A 23,621-nucleotide genomic window follows, 5' to 3' on the forward strand; every position below is an offset into this window, starting at 1 on the left:
ATACATGCATGTAGTCAGATTTAGGTCATAATTAGCAATTATATTTTTCAAGAAAAGTGTTGGAATATACATTCAAATATGTATAATATATTTGGTGTTTTAGGACAAATATTTAGAAGGATGCTGCATTTGCTAATTCAGTGGAACATGCTTTGTGCCCTTCCAAATTAAACAAATTGCCGTCATGTGTTCACAAAATTGTTTCTTTATATTCCACAGAACATTGACACACAAGGCATAAGTTAATAACAGAAAGCATTTTAGCTGCCCTTTTAGTATCAGAAAGTCGTCTTTGCACACATTCGAAAGATTTTTTATCACCAAAGTTAAAAACAAGAATTAAATCACAGCTAGTGCTTGTAAGGTTGATTTCTAGCAATTTGTTGCCACTTTAAATGGAAGAGAGAAATATTTTGCATACCCATCATTCCAGTTATCCCTCAGATATGGACTCTAAGTTTGATGTTAGTTGGAAACTCAAATGAAAAGTAGAAGGCCTAGTTCTCCTGTAAAACTCAAAACCTGACACTCGCACAGAGGAAAGAGGAAAACTGTGTTATGATTGCCAGAGTATCATTTTTCATTCTATGTAATATTGTCTTATAATTAAAATTTCGAGTTTTAAGGCAGAAAACTGTGCATTGATCTATATTTGTCACAGAGCTTTCTAGAAGCACTAGAAATCCCCCCCAACCTAAATACACAATCCAGTGAATATTCTTCTCAGTTCTAGACAAAACAAAAATATAACAAAGCATAGATCCTCATTTGACACAGGCTGCCACACAGAGCCAAGTTACTAAAAACTATGGCCATGAAAAGGAATTGAGTCAATGACCTAGAAATTCTTCCAAGCAAATCCCTTAACCACTCAGTTTCAGTCATATTAATTCTTTAACCTTTGAATAAATTTAGCCTTCTAAATTTTTCATTAGCACAATTGTATATATTTGTGGTGAACAACATGATGTTTTGAAATATATATATCATGGAATAGTTAAATCAAGCTAATTAACATATATATCACCTCATAAACTTCTCATTTTTTTTTTTGTAATGAGAACACTTAAAATCTGTTTTAGCAAATTTCAAGTACACAACACTTTACCATTAACCATGGTCATGATGTTGCACACCTCTTGAACTTACTCTTCCTGTCTAAGTGAAATTTAATATCCTTTGACCAACATTTTCCCAGTCCCCCATCTTGGGACCCCCACCCTCTCTGAACCACCATTTTTGCTCTGCTTCTATGATTTCAACTTTTTTAGAATCCACATCTAAGTGTGATCATGCAGTATTTGTCTTCCTGTGCCTGGCTCATTTCCTTTAACATAATGTTCTCCAGTTTCATCCAAGTTGTGGCAAATGAAAATATTTCCTTTGTTTTTAAGGTTGAATAGTTTTCCCCTGTGTATACATACCGCATTTTCTATCACCACTCATCTACTGATGGACACTTACATTAATCCCATATCTTGGCTATTGTGAATAGTGCTGCAGTGAATGTAGGAGAGGAGATATCCCTTTGAAATACTGATTCACTTACTTTGGGTATATACCTATTTGTGGAACTGCTGGATCATATGGTAGTTTTATTTCTGTTTTGTTTTGTTTTCTTTTAGGGAAACTTCATACAGTTTTTCATAAGGCTGTATTAATTTACATTCCCACCAACAGAGTGCAAGGGTTCCCTTTCCCCCGTATCCTTTGTCTTTTTGATAGTAGCCATTCTGCCAAGTGTAAGGTGATATCTCATTGTTTTAATCTGTATTTCCCTGAGGATTAGTGATGTTGAACATATTTTTATATACCCGTGGCCATTTGTATGTCTTCTTTTGAAACCTGTCTTTTGGGATCCTCTGCCCAGTTTTTATTTTATTATGATACTTTAAGTTCTATGGTATATGTGCACAGCAGGTTTGTTACATATGTATACATGTGCCATGTTGGTGTGCTGCACCCGTTAACTCGTCATTTACATTAGGTATATCTCCTAATGCTATCCCTCCCCCTTCCCCCAATCCCACAACAGGCCCTGGTGTGTGATGTTCCCCACCCTGTGTCCAAGTGTTCTCATTCTTCAATTCCCACCTATAAGTGAGAACATGCAGTGTTTGGTTTTCTCTCTTTGCAATAGTTTGCTCAGAATGATGGTTTCCAGCTTCAAACATGTCCCTACAAAGGACATGAACTCATCGTTTTTTATGGCTGCATAGTATTCCATGGTGTATATGTGCCACATTTTCTTAATCCAGTCTGTCACTGATGGACATTTGTGTTGGTTCCAAGTCTTTGCTGTTGTGAGTAGTGCCACAATAAACATACGTGCGCATGTGTCTTTATGGCAGCATGATTTATAATCCTTTGGGTATATGCCCAGTAATGGGATGGCTGGGTTAAATGGTATTTCTAGTTGTAGATCCTTGAGGAATCGCCACACTGTCTTCCACAGGGGTTGAAATAGTTTATGATCCCACCAACGGTGTAAAAGTGTTCGTATTTCTCCACATCCTCTCCAGCACCTGTTGTTTCCTGACTTTTTAACGATCGCCATTCTAACTGGTGTGAGATGGTATCTCATTGTGGTTTTGATTTGCATTTCTCTGATGGCCAGTGATGATGAGCATTTTTTCATGTGACTGTTGGCTGCATAAATGTCTTCTTTTGAGAAGTGTCTGTTCATATCCTTTGCCCACTTTTTGATGGGGTGGTTTGATTTTTTCTTGTAAATTTGTTTAAGTTCTTTGTAGATTCTGGATATTAGCCCTTTGTCAGATGAGTAGATTGTAAAAATGTTCTCCCATTCTGTAGGTTGCCTGTTCACTCTGATGGTAGTTTCATTTGCTGTGCAGATGCTCTTTAGTTTAATTAGATCCCATTTGTCAATTTTGGCTTTTATTGTCATTGCTTTTGGTGTTTTAGTCATGAAGTCCTTGCCCATGCCTATGACCTGAATGGTATTGCCTAGGTTTTTAATTGGGTTCTTTTTCTTGCTCTTGAGTTGACTGAGTTCCTTATATATTTTATCTATTAACCCTTTATCAGATGTATGGTTTACAAATGTTTTCTCTCATTCCATAAGTTGTCTCTTCAATTTGTTGATTAGTTCCTTGCTGTGCAGAAGCTTTTTAGTTTGTTGTATTCCTATTTGTCTATTTTTGCTTTTGTTGCCTGTGTTTTTGGGGCCATATTAAAAAAAATCATTGCCTAAACTAATGTCAAGGAGCTTTTCCTCCATGTGTTTTTCTAGTGGTTTTACAGTTTCAGGGTTTACATTTAAATTTTTAATCTATTTTGAGTTGGTTTTTGTATATGGTCTGAGTTAAGGGTATAATTTCATTCTTCTGCATAGAGATATTCAGTTGTCCCAACACTATTTATTGAAGAGACTGTCCTTTCCCCATTGTGTATTCTTGGCATCTTTGTCAAAAATCAATTGACCATAAATGTGTGGATTTACTTCTGCGCCACCTATTTTGTTCCATTGGTCTATGTGTCTGTTTTCATGTTAGCATTATGCTATTTTGATACTGTAACTTTATAGTGGATTTTGAGATCAAGCAGTGTGTTGCCTCCAGCTTTGTTCTTTTTTGCTCAAGATTGCATTAGCTATTCAGGGTCTTTTGTGATTCTATATGAATTTTAAGATTATTTTTCTAATTCTGTGAAAATCGTCATTGGAGTTTTCATATGGATTACATTAAATTTGTAGACCACTTTGGTTAATATGAACATTTTAACATTAGTTTTTCTAATCCATGAACATATCATTCCATTAATGTTTTTTTTCTTTCTTTTTTTTTTTTTTTTTTTTTTTTTTTTTTTTTTTTTTTTTGAGACAGAGTCTCGCTCTGTAGGCGAGGCTGGAGTGCAGTGGTGCGATCTCAACTCACTGAAATCTCCACCTCTCAGGTTCAAGCAATCCTCTGCCTCGGCCTCCCAAGTAGCTGGGATTACAGGCACCTGCCACCATGCCTAGCTTATTTTTGTATTTTTGGTAGAAACAGAGTTTCACCATCTTGGCAAGGCTGGTCTCGTACTCCTGACCTCAAGTGATCCGCTCGCCTCTGCCTCCCAAAGTGCTGGGATTACAGGCGTGAGCCACTGCGTCCGGACTTCCATTAATGTTTTTCTTCATCAATTTCTTTCATTAATGTTTTATTGTTTTCAGTGCACAGCACTTTCACCTCTTTGGTTAAATTTATTTCTGTGTATTTTGTTATTTTTGTAGCTGTTATACATGGGATTATTTTCTCTGTTTCTTTTTGGGAAAGTTTATCATTCATGTATAGAATCATTACTGATATTTATATTTTGATTTTGTGTCCTGCACTGTACTAAATTCATTTATTAATTCTAATGGTTTTTGTTTAGTCTATAGGATTCTCCAAATGTAACAGCACGTCACCTGCAAGCAGAGACAATTTCCTTCTTCCTTTGTGATTTAGATTTTTTTTCCCTCTTACATAATTGCTCCCTCTAAGGCTTACAGTACTACGTTGAATAGAAATGGCAAGAGTGGGCATCCTTGTCTTGTTCCTGATCTTAGAGGAAAAACTTTCAACTTTTCACTGTTGAACATAATGCTAGGTCTGGGCTTGTCATACATGCTTTATTGTGTTGAGATACATTCATTTTCTATCCAATTTGTTGAGAGTTTTTCACATTAAAGGATGTTGAATTTTGTCAAATGTTCTTTTTACAGCTATTAAGATGATCGTATGATTTTTGTCCTTCATTTTGTTGATGTGACGTATTACATTGATTGATTGGCATATGTTGAAACATCCTTGCATCCCAGGAATATATCCCACTTGATAAGGGTGCATGATCCTTTTAATGTGCTGTTGCATTTGGTGTGTTAATATTTTGTTGATGATTTTTGCATTTTTGTTTATCAGGGTTATTGGCCTGTACTTTTCTTTTCTTGTGTCCTCAGCAGTTTTTGGTAAGAGGATAATGTTGGCTTTGTAACATGAATTTTGAAGTAGTCTCTTTTCTTTAATTTTTTGGAAGAGTTTGAGAAAGGTTAAGGTTAGTTCTTGTTAAATAAAACTGCCGGTCCTAGGCCTTTATTTGATGGGAGACTTTTTATTTCTGATGTAATCATCTTACTGATAATTGGTCTGTTCAAGTTTTTTATTCCTTCATGATTCAGTCTCTGTAAGTGTTGTGTTTCTTATATTCGTCTTAATCACAAAGATAGTAGATGTAACTTTACAAAATTATACTCATAATAAAGATAATACACCAGTAAGTTGCAATTCCCACTTGCACAAAATAACTTTAGTTAAATTATATAGTTTGCTTATATATTAAACAATATTTTTAAAATTCAATTAAAACATTTCAAAGAGTAGGTAAATTTTGTGTTAACAATACCTTCCTGCTATAGTTAAAGATTGTTGAACGACTTCATGTAACACAACATTGTATCTTGATTCTGAAATTCTGCCTTTTAAGTTATCATACTTTAATTACTTCAATAAGAGTTATAAGGTGCTAAAACAATAATCAGTTTTTATGGTATGACATCCTTTTAAATAATGACAGGGTGTTTGTGTGATTTAGTTGATACTAAGACATCTAGAACTGATATGTTTCATATTTTAAATAATACTAGTAAAAGCTTATAATAGAATGAGGCACTGGAAGAAAGTATGAAAAGATCACAGTAATTCAATAAAACTTTGTAATGTATTCCAGAACATCCCAACCTGCAGCTTTGTACATTTCCTACCAACCTGTGTCCTAACTGTGAATGTACTATAATGAGATTTGGTGGAGTGAGCTCTGCAGTTCTTCTCCAACTAGAGAGATTGCTGGAGAAAGTCAAATTACCAGGCCTGTACAACATGGTATCTTAAAACTTCCTTTTGCCATAAGAAAGATTAAGTCATGGGGAGGAATACAACTCAGGCATACGTAATATCTAAGTGTAAAGTTGGGTTAGGATACTTTTCAAAGAAACATACATGGAATATCAGAAGGTGCAAATTCATGATCATGAAAATGTGTTTTAAGACGATGTGTGATTTTTTTCAGTATCACCTAATAAACAAGATATGTTTATAAAATGTATGGAGAGGCCAGGTGTGGTGGATCACACCTGTCATCCCAGCACTTTGGGAGCCTGAGGCAGGCAGATCATGAGGTCAGGAGATTGAGACCATCCTGGCTAACACTGTGAAACCCCATCTCTAGTAAAAATAGAAAAAAATTAGCCATGGTGGTAGACGCCTGTAGTCCCAGCTACTCGGGAGGCTGAGGCAGGAGAATGGCATGAACCCAGGAAGCAGAGCTTGCAGTTAGCCAAGATCACACCACCGCACTCCAGCCTGGGTGACAGAGTGAGATTCTGTCTCAAAAAATTAAATAAATGAAAATAAAAATAAATAAAATATATGAAGAGCTTAAGGCTGAGTAATGTTTGACTCATCCTCACATTTCTGCAACTTAACGTAATATCTGATACTAATGGACTTTAATACTTAATTTGTTTGATAGCACTGTAGATTACATTTTGGGGAAATATAGATATTATTATAAGTAATTATTTAATTAGATTAAGCATGTATTTGTGCTCACTTCATAGTAGTATCCTAGAAAAACAGTATTTGTGGTGCCTTACCACTATTATGAAATTAAACGTATGCTAAAAATAAGAAATAAATGTCATTATCCGGTCTTATGGCCATATTCATGTATGCCCTCACAAATATCCAATCAGAGAGTTGCATTTGAATCTGGATTTCTATATTCATTTGAAATGTATTATTAACAAGTGCACACTCATACTCATCGTACAACTTCTTGGAATAACAAGCTAATTAATTTCCTGCACTCTGGCTCCCAAACCACAATGAATCCTATTATAAAAGCAAATCACTGCAAACTTCAAACAGCATGCATCCTTGAGATGCCACTATTAAAGCAAGCACTGTGATGGGAAATCTTTGATGTTATCAGATGCGATGGAAACTACACATTTGTATTTGAGTAAGTCCTGTAGACCGAAGCATTTCCCCACCCTTAAATAACCTGAAACCAATTTCAAGTTCCCAAATGCTCTTCAAAGCAAACCACCTTAGAAGTAATGCTGATGGCATTTCAAATATAAGGTAGTTTGCTTTTTCCATCTCCAGACTTCAAGCAGATTTGAAATTATAGGTTCAAAGAGAAAAGATATTATCTACTTCTACCCAAACCACTAGGCTCTGGTCTGATGAACAAACTATCATAGGTAATAAACTCAGCTATGGTTATGAAAACATGGCATGGAACCAAGTAGCTCAGAGTCTGAATAATGCAGCTGATTCTATGGAATTCTTCTGAGCCATGAGTATTTAGATACTTCATGCTTCAGTTCTTTCTTACTCTTATGTTGTTGACCAAAAGTTGGAATGTAAACTTTGGGCTATGTAATAGGACAACTGTACACAACTCACCTCCTCCTGAATGGGACATCTGTGAAGCTGAATACAAAAATCAGTGTGTGCTTGACTCCAGTGCCCACGGGGAGCCTGAGCCATACAATTCAGAGCATTCAGACTATGAATAACTCCTGTAGCAGGAGAGTTGGTCTGCGGCTTTTTAAAAGGCTTCAGATTTGTGGTCAGTAGAACCATCCATGAGCCTATTTGAGCTAAAGGATACAGTGGACCTAGTGAATTCCTCCAGCATTTAATTAGGCTTCCTGTAATTGCTTTAAGTAAAAGTGGGGGAGAATGAGACCTGAAGTTATCATCTTGGGACACCAAATATTTGGATGTGGTTTTAATATCCTGAGCGTATTTGTTGCTGCTCTGCATCATGTAAAGAGCTATTATAGTTCTAAGGAAACACATACTGCAAATTTATCAGCCCTTTGGTGACTGTAAGTTACTGCAGTAATCTTAAAGGAAGAGGTTTGTTTCCAGTAACTGAATTTCCCCATGAAGAGGGAATGTATAACTAAATAAAGCAGGAAAAAAACATCAAACATCAGAGAGTAGGGGGGAAAAAAGAGAGAGAGAAAGATATGGGGACTGGGGAAGGAGGTTGTGTTCCATCTCCCCATAGATTTCCAGAATTGGAATAATGTGAAAAACTACAATAAGATAGGAAAATGAGAGGTCTGAGCAGGGGCCAGGAAAGAGGGGCAAAGTGGTATTATTTGTTAATGGCCTGGGGTTTTTGCTGAGAGGATTGTTATATTGGTTAGACATTGGCTAAAATAATATACTAATCTTTCCACAGAAGGGTGATGGATTGGAATATGCCACTTACTTGGAAATTCATTTTAAACTGGTTAATATATAAACATACAAGTATTACTAACTTTCAAAACATTGAAAAAATTTTAAATATACTTCATAAGCTTTTGACAATAGAGTTGCCCCTTAGGATCTTGTCATGCCTTGGGATTATAAAACCCACTTTCTTGGGCTTCATTCTATTTAGATAGTCATTAATGGGCCCATGAGCTTAGCAGTTTCTATGACACAAGCCCCATCAGCTCTTGATAGGAAATACTGTTTGTTCCCCCAGTGGGACGGCTCCTACTCCCATTGGGTAGTTGTTAATTTCCCTGAGTGTGTTTAGTCATTTGAATATTTTCCGGGCGTTAAGGAAAGTTCTAAAATACAGTTTTTAAGGAGTTCCAGAAAATATACCCTCTCCTGTCACCTATCATCAAACATTTTGAGAAATTATAACTTTTATGAACTTATTAAACTATAAAGAATTGAATACACATACACATACACACAGATATATACATGCACACATATACACACATCTATATATCTCTTTTATATATGATATCTATGTATATATTTAATTCTCATCTGATCATGTCATCTACTTGCTTAAAACACTTTAGTAATATCCATGGCTTTTAGGAAGAAGGTGAACATCTTTGAGACACTCATTACCGAGGCTGGAGTGTGATCTCGGCTCACTGCAGCCTGCATCTCCTGGGTTCAAGCAATTATCCTGCCTCAGATTCCCAAGTAGCTGGGATTACAGGCATGTGCCACCATGCCTAGCTAATTTTTGTATTTTTAGTAGAGACAGGGTTTCACCACATTAGCAAGACTGGTCTCGAACTCCTGACCTCAAGTGATCCGCCTGCCTTGGCCTCCCAAAGTGCTGGGATTACAGGTGTGAGCCACAGTGCCTGGGGGAAACTGAGAATTGTAAACGTTGTAGATGTGAGTCGTTCTCAAACTCAGCATGCATTGGGATTACTTGGCAGGCTTATCAAAACACGGATTGCTGGCCCCCCACCCCCAGAGATTCCTATTCAGTGAGTTTGGCATGGAGCCTGAGAATGTGCATTTGCAGCAGGTTCCCAGGACTGATGAAGCTGCTCTGGGGGCCACACTTTGAGAAACACTGGTCTACACGACTATATAAACTAGACCCTGTCTTGTTTCTAGCTTCAGCTCACGCCACTATTCTCTGTGGGTGGTGCTCAGTTGTCTTCTCCTAAATTCTCAAACTCCTAATTCCCTTCCCTGCTCTTTCCCGTATGTCCTGTCCCTCCTGCTCACCATATGATTGAACCAAGCTAGCTCATACTGGATCCTTCATGCTAGATTGGGTTCCCTGATTACTCACTCTCATCCCTATGCCTCTCCTTTGCAGCACTGAACGCAATTGTACCTAAATAATAAGTTGTATAATGCATTGTTAATATGATACCTCTTCACAATAATATAAGTTCATTGAGGGGAAGGACTGTCTTACTGATTACTTTCACAAGTGCTGATACAGTATCTTTTACATAATGGATACTTAATAAATATTTATTCAAAGAATAAATGAATAGACACATGAATAGTGCAAAACAATACATGTAGTCATTCTTACTATAACTATACTTGACCCAAAGCAAATTCTCCTCCTCCCTAGGGGTGTTCTGCTGGTTCCCTCAATGGACACTCCATGCTGGAAGTGTGCAAGTTCAAGCTCTGGGGGAACTGGCAGTTGCCCACATATGTTATTCAGATAACCCCTCTTGCTCAGGGCAAAGAGGCACACTGAAGAATGAATGTCTGAAACAGCCTTGATAATTCAAGATAAATACCTCTAAAATGATAATCCCAGATGCCTAGTTCAAATTTTTGTTGTTCAAGATTACATAATGCTGTGAAATAAATTCCAAGTATTTGACCATGTTGCAGGAGGCTACTTTACCTTTAACAGGGTTTTAGTACATTACAATTACAGAGAAACATTTTGGGCTTTCAAAATATTATGCATGAAAACCTTAAAGTTATATATTCTTTGGATACAATACCAGAAGTTTGTTAACTAAGGCTAGTATCTCTTTCAATAAAAACAATGCGCCATTTAATTGAACCACAACTGTTAAAGTAATTTAGTTATTAAATAATCACCACAATGCCTGTTGTTTTTAGCTGTTGTAAATCTGTGTACATATGGTTATTTTACCCACAACTATATAATTGAGGTAAAAACCCTAGAATGTGAAATTCAAGTTTATATTTCAATACAGAGGTAAAAAAAATAGCAAGCTATATTGGGAAAGGAGTTATTCTGAGGAGTGATAGAATCATTCTACTTTCATCCTCAGAATAATCCAGAAGATTTGAAATTGCAAATAAGAGAATGAAAAAGTTGTGGAATAAAATTACTGGAGTGAGAAGAAAATCAAAAGAGATGAGAGACAATATCTGGGTTGTTCATGGCATCAAAAGGGACGACTGGGGGAAAAATACGATGTGATGGTTTATATTTCTTTAGTATGAGTCTTGTGTTGACTTCGATCTTTTTCTCTTGTCAGGTCTCATTGTCCGGGAAGTGAGTATTGAGATTTCGCGCCAGCAAGTGGAAGAACTCTTTGGACCTGAAGATTACTGGTGCCAGTGTGTGGCCTGGAGCTCGGCGGGTACCACAAAGAGCCGGAAGGCGTATGTGCGCATTGCATGTGAGTCATTGTACATAAGCACCTTAGGTCTCAGAAGCTGATGCACTTAAAGGGAAGTTTACACTATGACTACTCCAGCACCAAAGAAACCTGGTCAAAAATCCTGGAAAGGCCGGGTGCGGTGGGCTCATGCCCGTAATCTCAGCACTTTAGGAGGCCAAGGCGGGCGGATCACGAGGTCAGAAGATCCAGACCATCCTGGCTAACAGGGTGAAACCACGTCTCTACTAAAAATACAAAAAATTAGCCGGGCATGGTGGCGGGCGCCTGTAGTCCTAGCTACTCGGGAGGCTGAGGCAGGAGAATGGCGTGAACCCAGGAGGCGGAGCTTGCAGTGAGCGGAGATCTCGCCACTGCACTTCAGCCTGGGCTACAGAGCAAGACTCCGCCTAAAAAATAAATAAATAAATAAATAAATAAATAAATTCTGGAAAAAAACTGCTCCCAGATTTCTGCATTTGAGCCACATATTCCTCTTAGGTCACCAGGATTTCATTTTATTTTTAATTTTCTTTTTTAGTTTTTAATTTTTGTGGGTGCATGGTAGGTGTATATAGTCACATAGTGCATGAGATGTTTTGATGTAGGCATGCAATGCATGAAGTATGTGAGGTATCCACCCCTCTGGCATTTATCCTTTGTGTTACAAACAATTCAATTATACTCTTTTAGTTATTTTTAAATGAACAATTAAGTTATTATTGACCATAGTCACCCTGTTGTGCTATCAAATAGTAGGTCTTATTCGTTCCTTCCATTTTTTTGTACTCATTAATCATCCCCACCTCCCCGCAAAACCCTGCCACTACCCTTCCCAGCCTCTAGTAACTATCTTTTATTCTCTATGTCCATGAGTTCAATTTTTTTCATTTTATTTTTTGTTTTAAGGCACTGAGTAGATTTTCTTTAGGGCTGTGAAAGAACTGTGCTACTTTCCAAAGATTTTGATTTTTTAAAAAATCTAGTAGGAATTAGGCTATAGGAAAATCAGTCCTTACAATGGCATATATCATTCCTTGAATGAGTTCATTCTACCACTTTAAGACAAAGTTGAGTCGTTTTCCTATTCAAAATAGAGATTACCAAGATAAAGCTTCTCTATTTATTTTGGAACCATTCTAGTACATTGGACCACACATAGGACTGTTTTCCAAATTGTGTTAATTTCTAGAGTATACATGTTCAGGAAGAGGTTAAAAGTTACCTTGCAAAAAAGGCTTCCATAATCAAATAAATGTGAGAAATATATTTTTTGACAAAGTTATAGAAGCTTCTTCATTGCAAAACTTCTCAGATGATTTAATACACTAATATGCATGTTATCACCACTAGGGAGATGGAGGCTGCAGCTTTGCAGAGCCCTTTCCTCAGTAAATATTCTCTCTGTCTTAAGCAACATGGATGCCATGTAACCTGTCTCAAGGTTTTATATTGAGAAATGTTCTCATCTATGAGAAAGCACTGAAATCCATATGTGTTCTTTTCTGAACCCTTTACACCTTTGCATTTTACTAACTCTATTTTGTGTTGGATGCCAATATCACTTAGATCTAAGTCCCATCAATCCTGGTTCTAAAGCTTCACCCAATTCTATACTTGTCTCTGCCTCCTTTTCTTCTTCATATAGATCTTCACCATTGCAGATCTTCCAGTTAGTCTCCATGGCTCAAGTCTTTTCTCTATTCCAGTCCTTCCTCCATGTTCCCACAAACACAGTCTTTCTAAATCTCAGGTGTCCTCTTGACAAGGTTTGGCTCTGTGCCCCACCCAAATCTCACCTTGAATTGTAATCATCCCCATGTGTTGTGGGAGTGAACTGTTGGGAGGTAATTGACTCATGGGGGTGGGTTTTCCCCATGCTGTTCTCATGATGGTGAATAAGTCTCAGGAGATCTGATGCTTTTACAAAGGGGAGTTCCCCTGTACGTGCCCTCTTGCCTGCCACCATGTAAGATGTTCCTTGCTCTTCCTTCAGCTTCCACCATGATTATGAGGCCTTCCCAGCCATGTGGAACTGTGAGTCCGTTAAGCCTCTTTCCTTTATAAATTACCCAATCTGGGGTCTGTCTTTATTAGCAGCACGAGAACAGATGAATACACCTCTCATCTTGCCTCCATTCCTGCTCCAAATTTTATAGTGACGTGTGAGATAGTCAAAATTCCTTACAATGGCATATATAATTGAATTAGTTTTCTAGGGTTCCCATAACAAAACACCACAGATTGGATGGCTTAAACAATATAAATTTATTTTCTCACAGTTCTGAAGACTGGAAGTGCAATCTCAAGGTGTCAGCAGGTTTGGTTTCTCTGGAGGCCTCTCTTCTTGCCTAGTCAGTGGCCTCTTTCTCACTGTGTCTTCACGTGGTCTTTCCTCTGTGTGGGTGTGCATCCCTGGTGTCTCTTTGTGTGTCAAAATTTCTTCTTCTTATAAGGACACCAGTCAGATTGGAGTGGGGCCCACCCTAACAGCTTCATCGTAAATTAATCACCTCTTTAAAAGCCTTATATCCCAATATAGTCACATCCTGAGGTACTGAGGGTTAGGGCTTCTGCATCAGAATTTGGGGGAGTGGGATGTAGTTCAGCCAATAACAACCACATTTTGTGGTTTACATAACCAACCTATGTTTCTAGCTCTGAAGGTAAGGATTTCTACATTGTAGTCACACTAGATTAAAACTACTTTGATTTCCATGCATTTCAGCTATTCTTTATGCTGAAGCATTGTACCCTTATCTTACTACCTTTTACAACATATATATACACACACACACTTATATATATACACACACACACACACATATATATATGTATGTATTTGCTCACTTAGTGTTTGTTCACTTAGACAAATACTAAGTGAAGGTTCACTCTGTTCTTGGGACAATTTTGGGTATTGGGGTTGGTAGTAGAAACAAAACATGTAACATGTAACCATTCTTGCCCTCATGGAGCTCATGTTGTGGTGAGGAAAGGCAAACTCTAAATAAAATGAATGATCATCAGGTCCAGAGCAGATGGTAAGTGCCATGAAGAAAAATAAAGTAGGAAAAGGGAATTTGTAGGGCTGGGAGGGAGTGGTCAGGAAGCTTTGCTGAGGAAGTTGACAGTTGCATAGACCTGAAGGAGGGGCAAGAGGGAATCAGGCAGAGGGGACAGCGGATGGCACAAAAACCCTGAGGCAGGAGTGTGCTGGCGGGACCCAAAGACAGCAGTGAGGGCAGAGTGGCTAGAAGAGTGAGTGAGAGGCCATCCCCAGATGCAGCAAGAAAGGTAAGGCCTGGGCTAAAGATGGGAGGGGTATGTGGAGGTGGCATAGGGTTCTGTAGGTGTTGAAATTATCTTTGGTTTTGTTTGTTTGTTTGCTTGCTTTTTGAAATGGGGGTCTCATTCTGTCACCAGGCTGGAGTGCAGTGGTGCAATCACAGCTCATTGAAGCCTCAATCTCCCAGGCTCAGGTGATTCTCCCAACCCAACCTCCCAGGTAGCTGGGACTATAGGCGTGTGCCACCATGCCTAGCTACTGTTTTGCATTTTTTGTAGAGATGTAGTTCTATCATGTCACTGAGACTGGTCTCAAACTCCTGGGCGCAAGCCATTTCGCACACTTCAACCTCCCAAAGTATTGGGATTACAGGCGTGAGCCACCACACCTGGCCCATATTTGGTTTTGAGGATAAGTTGGGAACACTTTGGAATCTTTTCAGAAGAGGAACTCATGACCTGACATCCATTAGCAGAGTCATCTGGCTGCTGTGTTGAGAATGGACCATACTGGGCAAGGGGAAGAGCAGGAAGACCAGTGATGAGGCTGCAGCTATGAGAGATGTTAGGCTACTGTAGAATGGAAGCAGTGGAGGTGATGAGGCCGGGATTTCAGATATATTTAAAAGTAGAGATAATAGCTTTTGTTGAGACCTTGGATATGTGATGTGAGAAAAAGAAGGGAAAGGATGATTTGAAAGGGCTAAACCTTTTCAGGGATTTCTTTCAAATGTCTTTAGTGAAGCCATTCCTGCCTCATTGAGGGAGAAGGCTAGGCATTCCTTTCTCAATACTTTCAGGGCAGTTTGTCTGTACTAATATAGGGCTTGTCTCATTTCAATTATATTCACTTGTAAAATCTGTGTTTCATGCCAGTGAGTTCCATGAGATCAAGAATTCTATTGTACTTAACTTTGTATCTCTCAGGCTTAGTACAATGCCTAGAATATCACAGATGTTTAACACTTTTTTTGAATTAAAACTGTTATAAAGAATTCCCCGTGAAGTTTATTAAAATGCTCGACATTAATCTTTCCTCTCTGAGAATGTCTAAATAGATTTTCTCATTGTCTTGAGTGGAATGTCTGTGAAATACTGTGGAATGGAGTCATACATGCAGCCAACGTATTGAGGGATGCCCTTAGGAACAATATGCTAAGGGTACTAGCTTATCAGGTGGAGGAATAAAGGCAATAGGTGGGGCAGAGGGAGAAATTGACCTGCAGAGCAAACACAACACATGATGAATCCACAGGTTTCTCTGGACCTTCAGAGTTATAGCACCCTGAGGCCCAGGGGGTGAGCAGACCTGTATTCCCCTACATAGACTCGTCAGTGGATGAAGACCCTCCTTTACTCCCTACCCCACCAGCATGTGTAACCAGGGCCAAGTCAGCTCTGCACCACTGAGGGTGATTCCAGGAGACAGAAGCTGAGACTTTCACCGTCAACACTTCCAACAGGTGGGACCGGGCCTGAAAGGGGATCCTGGTAGCATACCACAACATCCACTGCCACAAATTCCAAAGAACTGATTTTATTAATTATAAAGAAAAATACTTTTAATCATATTTAAAAAGAAACAAAAAGCAAATGTTTCAGTCAAAGATTTAACTGAACTCAAAATCAGTTTCAAATTGTAATCAAAGAAGGTACAAGGATAGAAAGCTATTCTTTTATCTTTCATTTCTATGTATTCATTAATAGCAAGCACAATATATACTTAAAATTGCCAGTCTACATTCCACCCTACATTGACTTGCTAAAGCTGAACTTTAAGAGCTGCATAGTTTCAAATAATGAATTTTTAGTTAATAAGCCTTCAATTTTCAGTAATTTGCAGAGAACATTATTGTGCCAATTTCACATATATATATAATTATATGTGTTTGAGTAGATATATTCTTTTTCAGCACACAAACATTAAATACATATAGGTATAAGACCCCTTTCTTTGCAGTATGTTCTATAAACTTTGCTATTTACTTCATGGCTTTTAAATCTAGTTTGACATTTTCAAATAAAAAAACAAAGTCTTCTTCTAGGTCAATATTAATTTATTTATCCATGGTAGCTTTTCACCCTCATGTAATAATATGCAAGAACAATTCACCTATAATCCTGTAGCTAACTGAACTCATATGTGTGTACCGAAGGAACCCCACCTAACATGTAAAGATTGATTCATATAGATATGCATCATAATGAGAACAAAAAAGGTTGAATTTTTAAATTTTCTCTGTACAGGCTGACACCTATTGTTAGCAGGTTCTTGCTAATGTTGTAGACGTTTGTGGCGTTTTTAGTTTTTGGATTTTGTTATTTTTTGAGACGAAGTCTTGCCCTGTCCCAGACTGGAATGCAGTAGCACAATCTCGGCTCATTGCAACCTCTGGCCTCCCGGGTTCAAGTGATTTTCCTGCCTCAGCCTCCCGGCATTTAGCTGGGATTACTGGCATGTGCCACCACCCCTGGCTAATTTTTGTATTTTTAGTAGAAATAGGGGTCTCTCCATGTGGCCCAGGCTGGTCTTGAACTGGTGAGGTCAAGCAATCCACCTGTCTCAGCCTCCCAAAGTGCTGGGATTATAGGTGTGAGCCACCGTGCCTGGCCACTTATGGGTTTTCTCGTCTGTCGTGTATCAAGTGAGCTGTGGTGCTCTGCCCAGTAATACTTGACAGAGGGCCATCACATAAATGGCAACTGAAGTTTAAACTCATCAGAGGTGAAGATCACCACGATGCTAAACTTAAATAAGTATGATTACCTCTTACCTAATTAGATGTGTGCTCATTTGATGTAATATGGAGAGGGCCATAGTTCTTTCATGAAAAAGCTCTATTTTCAGTTTATAAACCACAAATGAATATTGACTATTAATTTATGTATTTAAGCTTGCTTACAATATTTCACACATTCAAACCATGTAAAATATAAAAATAGGTTTGTGAGACAATCAAGGCAGAGGAAAAAATGGAAATATGCAAGTTAGGATTCAGCCAGGCATGTGCTGAGAACATAACACATCTGCTCTAAAATCCTGCACATTAACAAGACAGCAGTGCCAAATTTCCTAGGTGGGTCTGGTAGTTTTCATTCAGAGAAAAGTTTATTCTGAGAGAATTCAAGTTACCACTACAATGGTGTCCTGTGCAGAACCCTTACAGTAATACAGCTCCCAGTATCGCCACGGGGTTGCTTCTTCCAGTGTCTCTGGTTATAGGCTAATGAGTGAATCCCAAGGCATAAGGTTAAGGCAAAATATTAACACACAAGGTCTTTTCTCAGGAATAATTTGGGTCTCAAGAGTGCTGCTCCTGATGTTGCCATTGTTGATAATGCTGTGGTTGTGTGGCAGGAGTAAGGATAAGATGGAAAAAGCAGCATAGGAGAGTGGTTAATAGCACAAGCCAAGGGACAGATTGACACATGTTCAAATCCTAGTGCCATGACTTCCTACTGTGATCTTAGTCAAGTTACTTGACCTCTGTGTGCCTTAGTTTCATCAACCATAACATGAAAAAGATAGAGTTACTTTAAGATTAAGTGAAATAAACTTGTAAAACACATGGCACAGTGCCAGACACAGTGCAAATGCTCAGCAAATGATAATAGGTGTTCTTAAAAATGTATATAACAATTTTAAACAACTTTATACGTTTGTTTTGAAACATCAATACTGAGCAAACTTTGAAAACTGGAAAGTCTGTCTTTCCTTTACCATTTCATGTGCCAGGACTAGACTGTCAATCCTAGAGGTTGAAATTCTCTGCTGATTCACCTAAAATTTGACTATAATTTCCAAACCCTCCTGCCCATGCCTGAGGATGGAAGAACATGCCATATGGTCACCCCTTATCCTACAGTCATGAGCTAAAATGGGATTTACACGCACCGAAGTTTCATCTTCCGTGGAACAGCAGGAGGGCTCCTCCGGATTTCCTCTCGATCATGTTTGCACACCAATAAATCACAGCCAGCATCAGAAAGCCTGCTGGCCACAAAGAGGAATAAGGTAGCTCCTGGAAAGAATCAAGGATGATCAAGGTGGCCCTTCCTGGCTTCTTCTCACAGCTCACTCATCGTTTTCACTGAGATTATAACTATATTTGTGAACCACCTGTGGATTTGGATCAAGTCTTGTTCATATTCGTGAGTCTGTAGTATCCAGCACACTGTCTAAAACAGCAGTGTCCAATAGAAATATCCTGCCAGCCACAAATACTGTTTATACTTTTCTAGTAGCCACAATTTAAAAAGAAACAGATAAAATTAATTTCAGTCATGTATTTCACTGAGTCCAATATGTCTAAACTATCATTTCAACAGTCTTACCAATATAAACAATATTTATGAAATACTTTTCTTTCTTTTAGTCATACTGGTTTTTCAGAGCTAGTATGTGCACCCTTACAATAGCTTCAGTTATGACCAGCAACAGGTCAAGTGCTTGAAAACCTCATGTGGTTTGCGTTGGACAGATAGGCTCCAGAATAATAATAATGATAATAATGGAAGTGCTGTTTCAATCATGTATTATATATTAGATCATTCAGTCTTTGCAAGGACTCTATGTAATGAGTGCTATTACTATTCCCATTTTATAGATGAGGAAATTGAGAGCAAAGGGAGATTTAAAATTGCCTGAGGTTTTACAGTTGGTGTATGGACCAGTGAGTCAGGCCAGCATCCAAGTCCATGTGTTTAACCAGCACGCTGGGTACAAAGAAGGGAGGAGAAAACAAGGATTTCTAGATCAGCTGGCAATTCACAAAAACATCTTATTCCCTACATGCATAATATGCATAATGTTTATAACTGGTGCAACATCTCACGCTTGTAATCCTAGCACTTTGGGAGGCCAAGGCGGGAGGATCACTTGCGCACAGGAGTTTGAGACCAGCCTAGGCATAGCAAGACCTCGTCTCTAATAAAAGTAAAAAAAATATTAACCAAGTGTGATGGTGTGCACCTGTGATCCCAGCTTGGGATACTACTCTCAGCCCAGAGGCTGAGGCAGGAGGATCCCTTGAGCTCATGAAGTTGAGGCTGCCGTGAGCCATGATCACACCACTGCACTCTAGCCTGGGTGACAGTGAGATCCTGTCTCAAAAAAAAAAAAAAAAAAAAATTATAAGCTCACTATTAGTTATAATATAGAAGCATAAAAGGACTTTGGCTTCCTACCTCTCTTCTTATTGCTTGGTCTGCTCTAAACACACCCATTTCCTTGTTTCAAGAATGCAATAGATTCATTCCACATATAGGCTGTTTGCAAGAACTGTGTCTTCCCACTTGGAACATTTTACCCTAGGTCTAAAACTGCCTTACTTTCTTCTTTCATTCAGATATATACTGAGATGTCACTCCTACAGATGGGTCTGTCTATCCGGACCTCAACCCTGTCACTCGCCTAATCCTAATTCTAAACCTGCTTTATTGTTCTCCATAACGTTTTTCTTCATCATTATTTGTTTTCTTTTGAGTTAACCATCTGCCATAGCAGAATGTAAGCTTCACAAGGACAGAGCCATTCTTTTCTTCCTTGTTGTCTCCAGTGCCTAAAAGATGTCCCTTGCCTGTGGCTGGTGATAAATAAATTAAAACATAAATAAATGAAATAGAATTAAATTGAAAGCACGTGGCCGGATGTGGTGGCTCACACTTGTAATCCCAGCACTTTGTGAGGCCAAGGCAGGCGGATCACGAGGTCAGGAGATCGAGACCATCCTGGCTAACACAGTGAAAACCCGTCTCTACCAAAAATACAAAAAAATTAGCTGGGCATGGGGGCAGGCACCTGTAGTCCCAGCTACTCGGAAGGCTGAGGCAGGAGAATGGCGTGAACCCGGGAGGCGGAGCTTGCAGTGAGCCGAAATCGCGCCACTGCACTCCAGCCTGGGCAACAGAGTGAGACTCCGTCTCAAAAAAAAAAAAAAAAAAAAAAAAAAAAAAAGCGCATGATGGGGAAAAGCACTGATACTATTCAATGCGAATCATTTGTTCATTTAATAAAAATGCTTTTTTTCCCAAGGAATTCTAGAACATCAAGTAGCTGGACGTGATTGCCTCTGCACTCACGCTCGTCTCACCCCCATGGCACTCTTGTACTTACTATGTTTCTGCATAGCACTTCTCACCTTCGAACCATCATACATTTACTTATTTATTAGTTAATCATTTGTGTTCTGTTCCCCTCACCCCCTTAGAAAGTAAGGTCCACATAGGCAAAGATTTGGGTTTGTTTTTTTCACTGATGAATTCAAAACGCCTAGGGTGATTCCTGTCACAATGTAGGGACTTAAGAAATATCATAAAGGAATGAATGAATTGACATTTCTATATTTAAGTATCTCCAGTTAAATATGTATGTAATCTCATGAATTATTATGTTGGTTCACATGTACAGAAGTCCTGACTTGTGGCCTTGTGTGTTACTTTTTTATTTTCTACCTGTCTGCCCTACTTGGCATAAAACAAAATTAATTATATAATTTCACAAAAATAATGCATTTCTTTAAACAAGCATCCTGAAAGATATAGGTCATACTATAAAGAGTTCTAGTAGCCTAATGTCAAATGTCTTGGTAGAATTCAGTAGGCTGCCCTGTACACCAGAATAGATGGCATTTTTACTAAGGTACATTTCTGAGTTGTGGTATGATACAACCATTAAAGCCAACATTAATCCAGTTATAAGTAACAGAGGCCATTTTTGAATTGGATAAGATTAAATATATACTTTAGACATTTTTAGATAAGGGAAAAATGTTTAAACAATAAATTAATTAATCCCCTTGTTTCATATAAATCTTAAGAGTTGTATTAATCAGGTTATTCCTATTTCAAGATTAAATATTATAATGTATACCTGATTGTGTCAGTATATATTTTTTCAAACATATTTGCTTTTGTAGATGGTCAGAAGTTCCCAAGTTTCATGAATGCCCCACAGATTCATAGGCATTTATAGCTCCTATTTATTCTGAGAAGTAGACAACAGATTCATAGAACACAGTCTCATAAGTCATATTTTGGGGGGAATCATCTATACATACGTTATAGGCAGGGCTGGTAACACACTGGACAAAAATGTGTTGTTAAAGTATGTTTTATGCTATATGAAAAGTGAAGTTTATGGCTCAAATGCTTATTTGCAAGAAAACAGCTTGTCTGCAATCATTGCATTCTTTTTTTTGTACTCTGAGAAAAAAGCCTTAGCTTTTTGGTATGTCAGGTTCATCATCCATAAAGTTGGCATATTTCTTATTATTTATCCCTAAGACATACCTTAAAAAATATTGCGATGACATATAATCACTTTTTTTCTGAAACTAAAGATGCAGTGTGAATATAAAAGAGTGACTTGTACGGATTTTTTTTTTCTTCCTCTTTTCTGTAGTGGATGTCATTTGGAGTGCTAGCTGAAATATTTATTTAAAAAAAAAAAAACTCTTTAACAAGACTATCTGAATACAAATGTGTTTGTCCTATAAATGCCCAAAAGTCAAGAAATAACAAAGAATGGCTGAAATTGTCCTCCCTTCTGAAGAGGCTTTGTTCCCTGGAATTTCTCCCATTTAAATGATCTCAGTGCAGTAAGTGATAGCCAGGACTTGGCATGACTGAAGAAATTACCAAGCTTACCCTTCTGCTGACTTGCTGCAGATCATTCTAACTTCTCTTCCTGGTTATGAGTTATGATATTATGAAAGTGTTTGTGGTAAATTCCTAAGAGAGAACAAAAACTTTATCCCTTACAAAAGCAAAATGAGATTATAAAATAACAGGAAAAAAATCAAAATCGATTGTCTTTATTCCTTCTTCTTTAGTCTCTGTCCTAGTAGCCAACATTTATGATATGCTTACTGTATGCCTAACTCTGTTATAAGACCCTTGTTCATGTTAACTATCATAATCCTCATACGACATCCTATGAAGTAAGTTCTGTTATATTCATTTTGTAAATAACAAAACAGAATCATGGAAATATTAGCTAACTTGCCCATGTCACTTGTTTAGGAAACACTGAATCTGAGTTTTAAACAAACTTTTCTCTTTGTAGTCTAGTTCATTGTACACAGTTGCAAAAACATATAACAATTCTTGACTTTTCAAGCTATAGAGGGAACTGTATATAGTTGATTTTTGTTTGTTTTATTGTTTACAATATTTGAGAAGGAAAGATAAGTAAAAAAAAAAAAAACCCAAACTTTTTATTAATTTAATTTGTTTTTTTTAGAGACAGGGTCTTTCTTGTCACCCAAACTGGACTGCAGTGGCATGAGCATAGTTCACTGCACCCTTAACTTTCTGGGCTCAAGCAATCCTCCCACCTCAGCCTCCCTAGTATCTGAGCCTCCCTAGTATCTGGGACTACAGATACCTGCTTCCATACTCTGCTAGTTTTTGTATCTTTTGTAGAGATGGGGGTTCTCACTTTGTTGCTCAGCTTGGTTTCAAATTCCCTGGCCTCAAGCGATCCCCAACCTTGGCCTCTCAAAGTTCTGGGATTATAGATATTAGCCACTGCACCCAGCTTCAATCTTTAAAATATTCTATATCCTTTATATTTATAAACTACAGTAAGAGATGCTTAGCATAATAATATTTTTATTCATTTTTTAAAATTCCAGCAAAAATCAGATACTCTATTCCTGGAAAAGAAAACCATAGCTAACATTTCAGGGTTCTATGGCGTTAAGTCAGGCATTTTTCACTTCTAATAAATGCCCAAAGCTCTGAAGGCTAATTTAGTTCTTCCAAAATATGCTTCACTGGTTGGTTCACAGCAGTTATTTCCTGTTAACAGACAGATTTGGTGATTTAAGCATAAATTCTACTCTGCTATGACAACATAATTAGCTCTTTCCATCATTATTGGAAGAAAGATACATTTTTCCCCCTTCGAGAACACAGTATTATTACTTTGAGTGACCATGAAATTATTTGCTAGAGGAGCACTTTGAAAATATATTAAAAGTTTTTTTAAAAAAAAAAAAATTAGGATGTGTTCATCACCATTGTTCATTGAGTGTGTAAAAGAATTAACTGAAAAGCACTTGAAAGTATGAAAATGTGAATCATAGTACAGCAGCTGTATTTGCTTAATGCAGGGTCAGGCCTAGGTCAGAAAGTGAATACGTTGGCCAGCAGCAGATAACAACATGAAGCTCTTCTAAGTACAGAATTTCCAAAGATCAAGAGCCATTTTGTCAAGACCAGTTCAATTTGGGAAGCAAGAACTTTATTTCTGATATTTGGAGTTTGGCTTCTCAGTAAAATTTAAAGAAATAAATATCAGTACAACCATCAACTCTGTGAACACTTGACAGCAATGCTGATTTGGGGGCTGAATGAAGTGGGTATGTAAATGAGTACATTGATAGAGGACTCTTTATGTAACTGCACTGTCCTA

General features: G+C 37.9%; 1 protein-coding gene across 2 annotated transcripts in view; it reads left to right on the forward strand.

Annotated features, from left to right (window-relative positions):
• UNC5C (unc-5 netrin receptor C) overlaps positions 1-23,621 on the forward strand; it is a 389,368-nt gene that overhangs the window by 243,090 nt on the left and 122,657 nt on the right. For both annotated transcript variants that reach the window (XM_050791748.1, XM_050791749.1), the window contains exon 3: positions 10,796-10,939. In XM_050791748.1, coding sequence (XP_050647705.1) covers positions 10,796-10,939 — 144 coding nt within the window. The remainder of the gene's footprint in view (positions 1-10,795; positions 10,940-23,621) is intronic.

The sequence above is a fragment of the Macaca thibetana genome, chromosome 5, assembly GCF_024542745.1.
Source record: "Macaca thibetana thibetana isolate TM-01 chromosome 5, ASM2454274v1, whole genome shotgun sequence".
Taxonomy (NCBI): Eukaryota; Metazoa; Chordata; class Mammalia; order Primates; family Cercopithecidae; genus Macaca; species Macaca thibetana.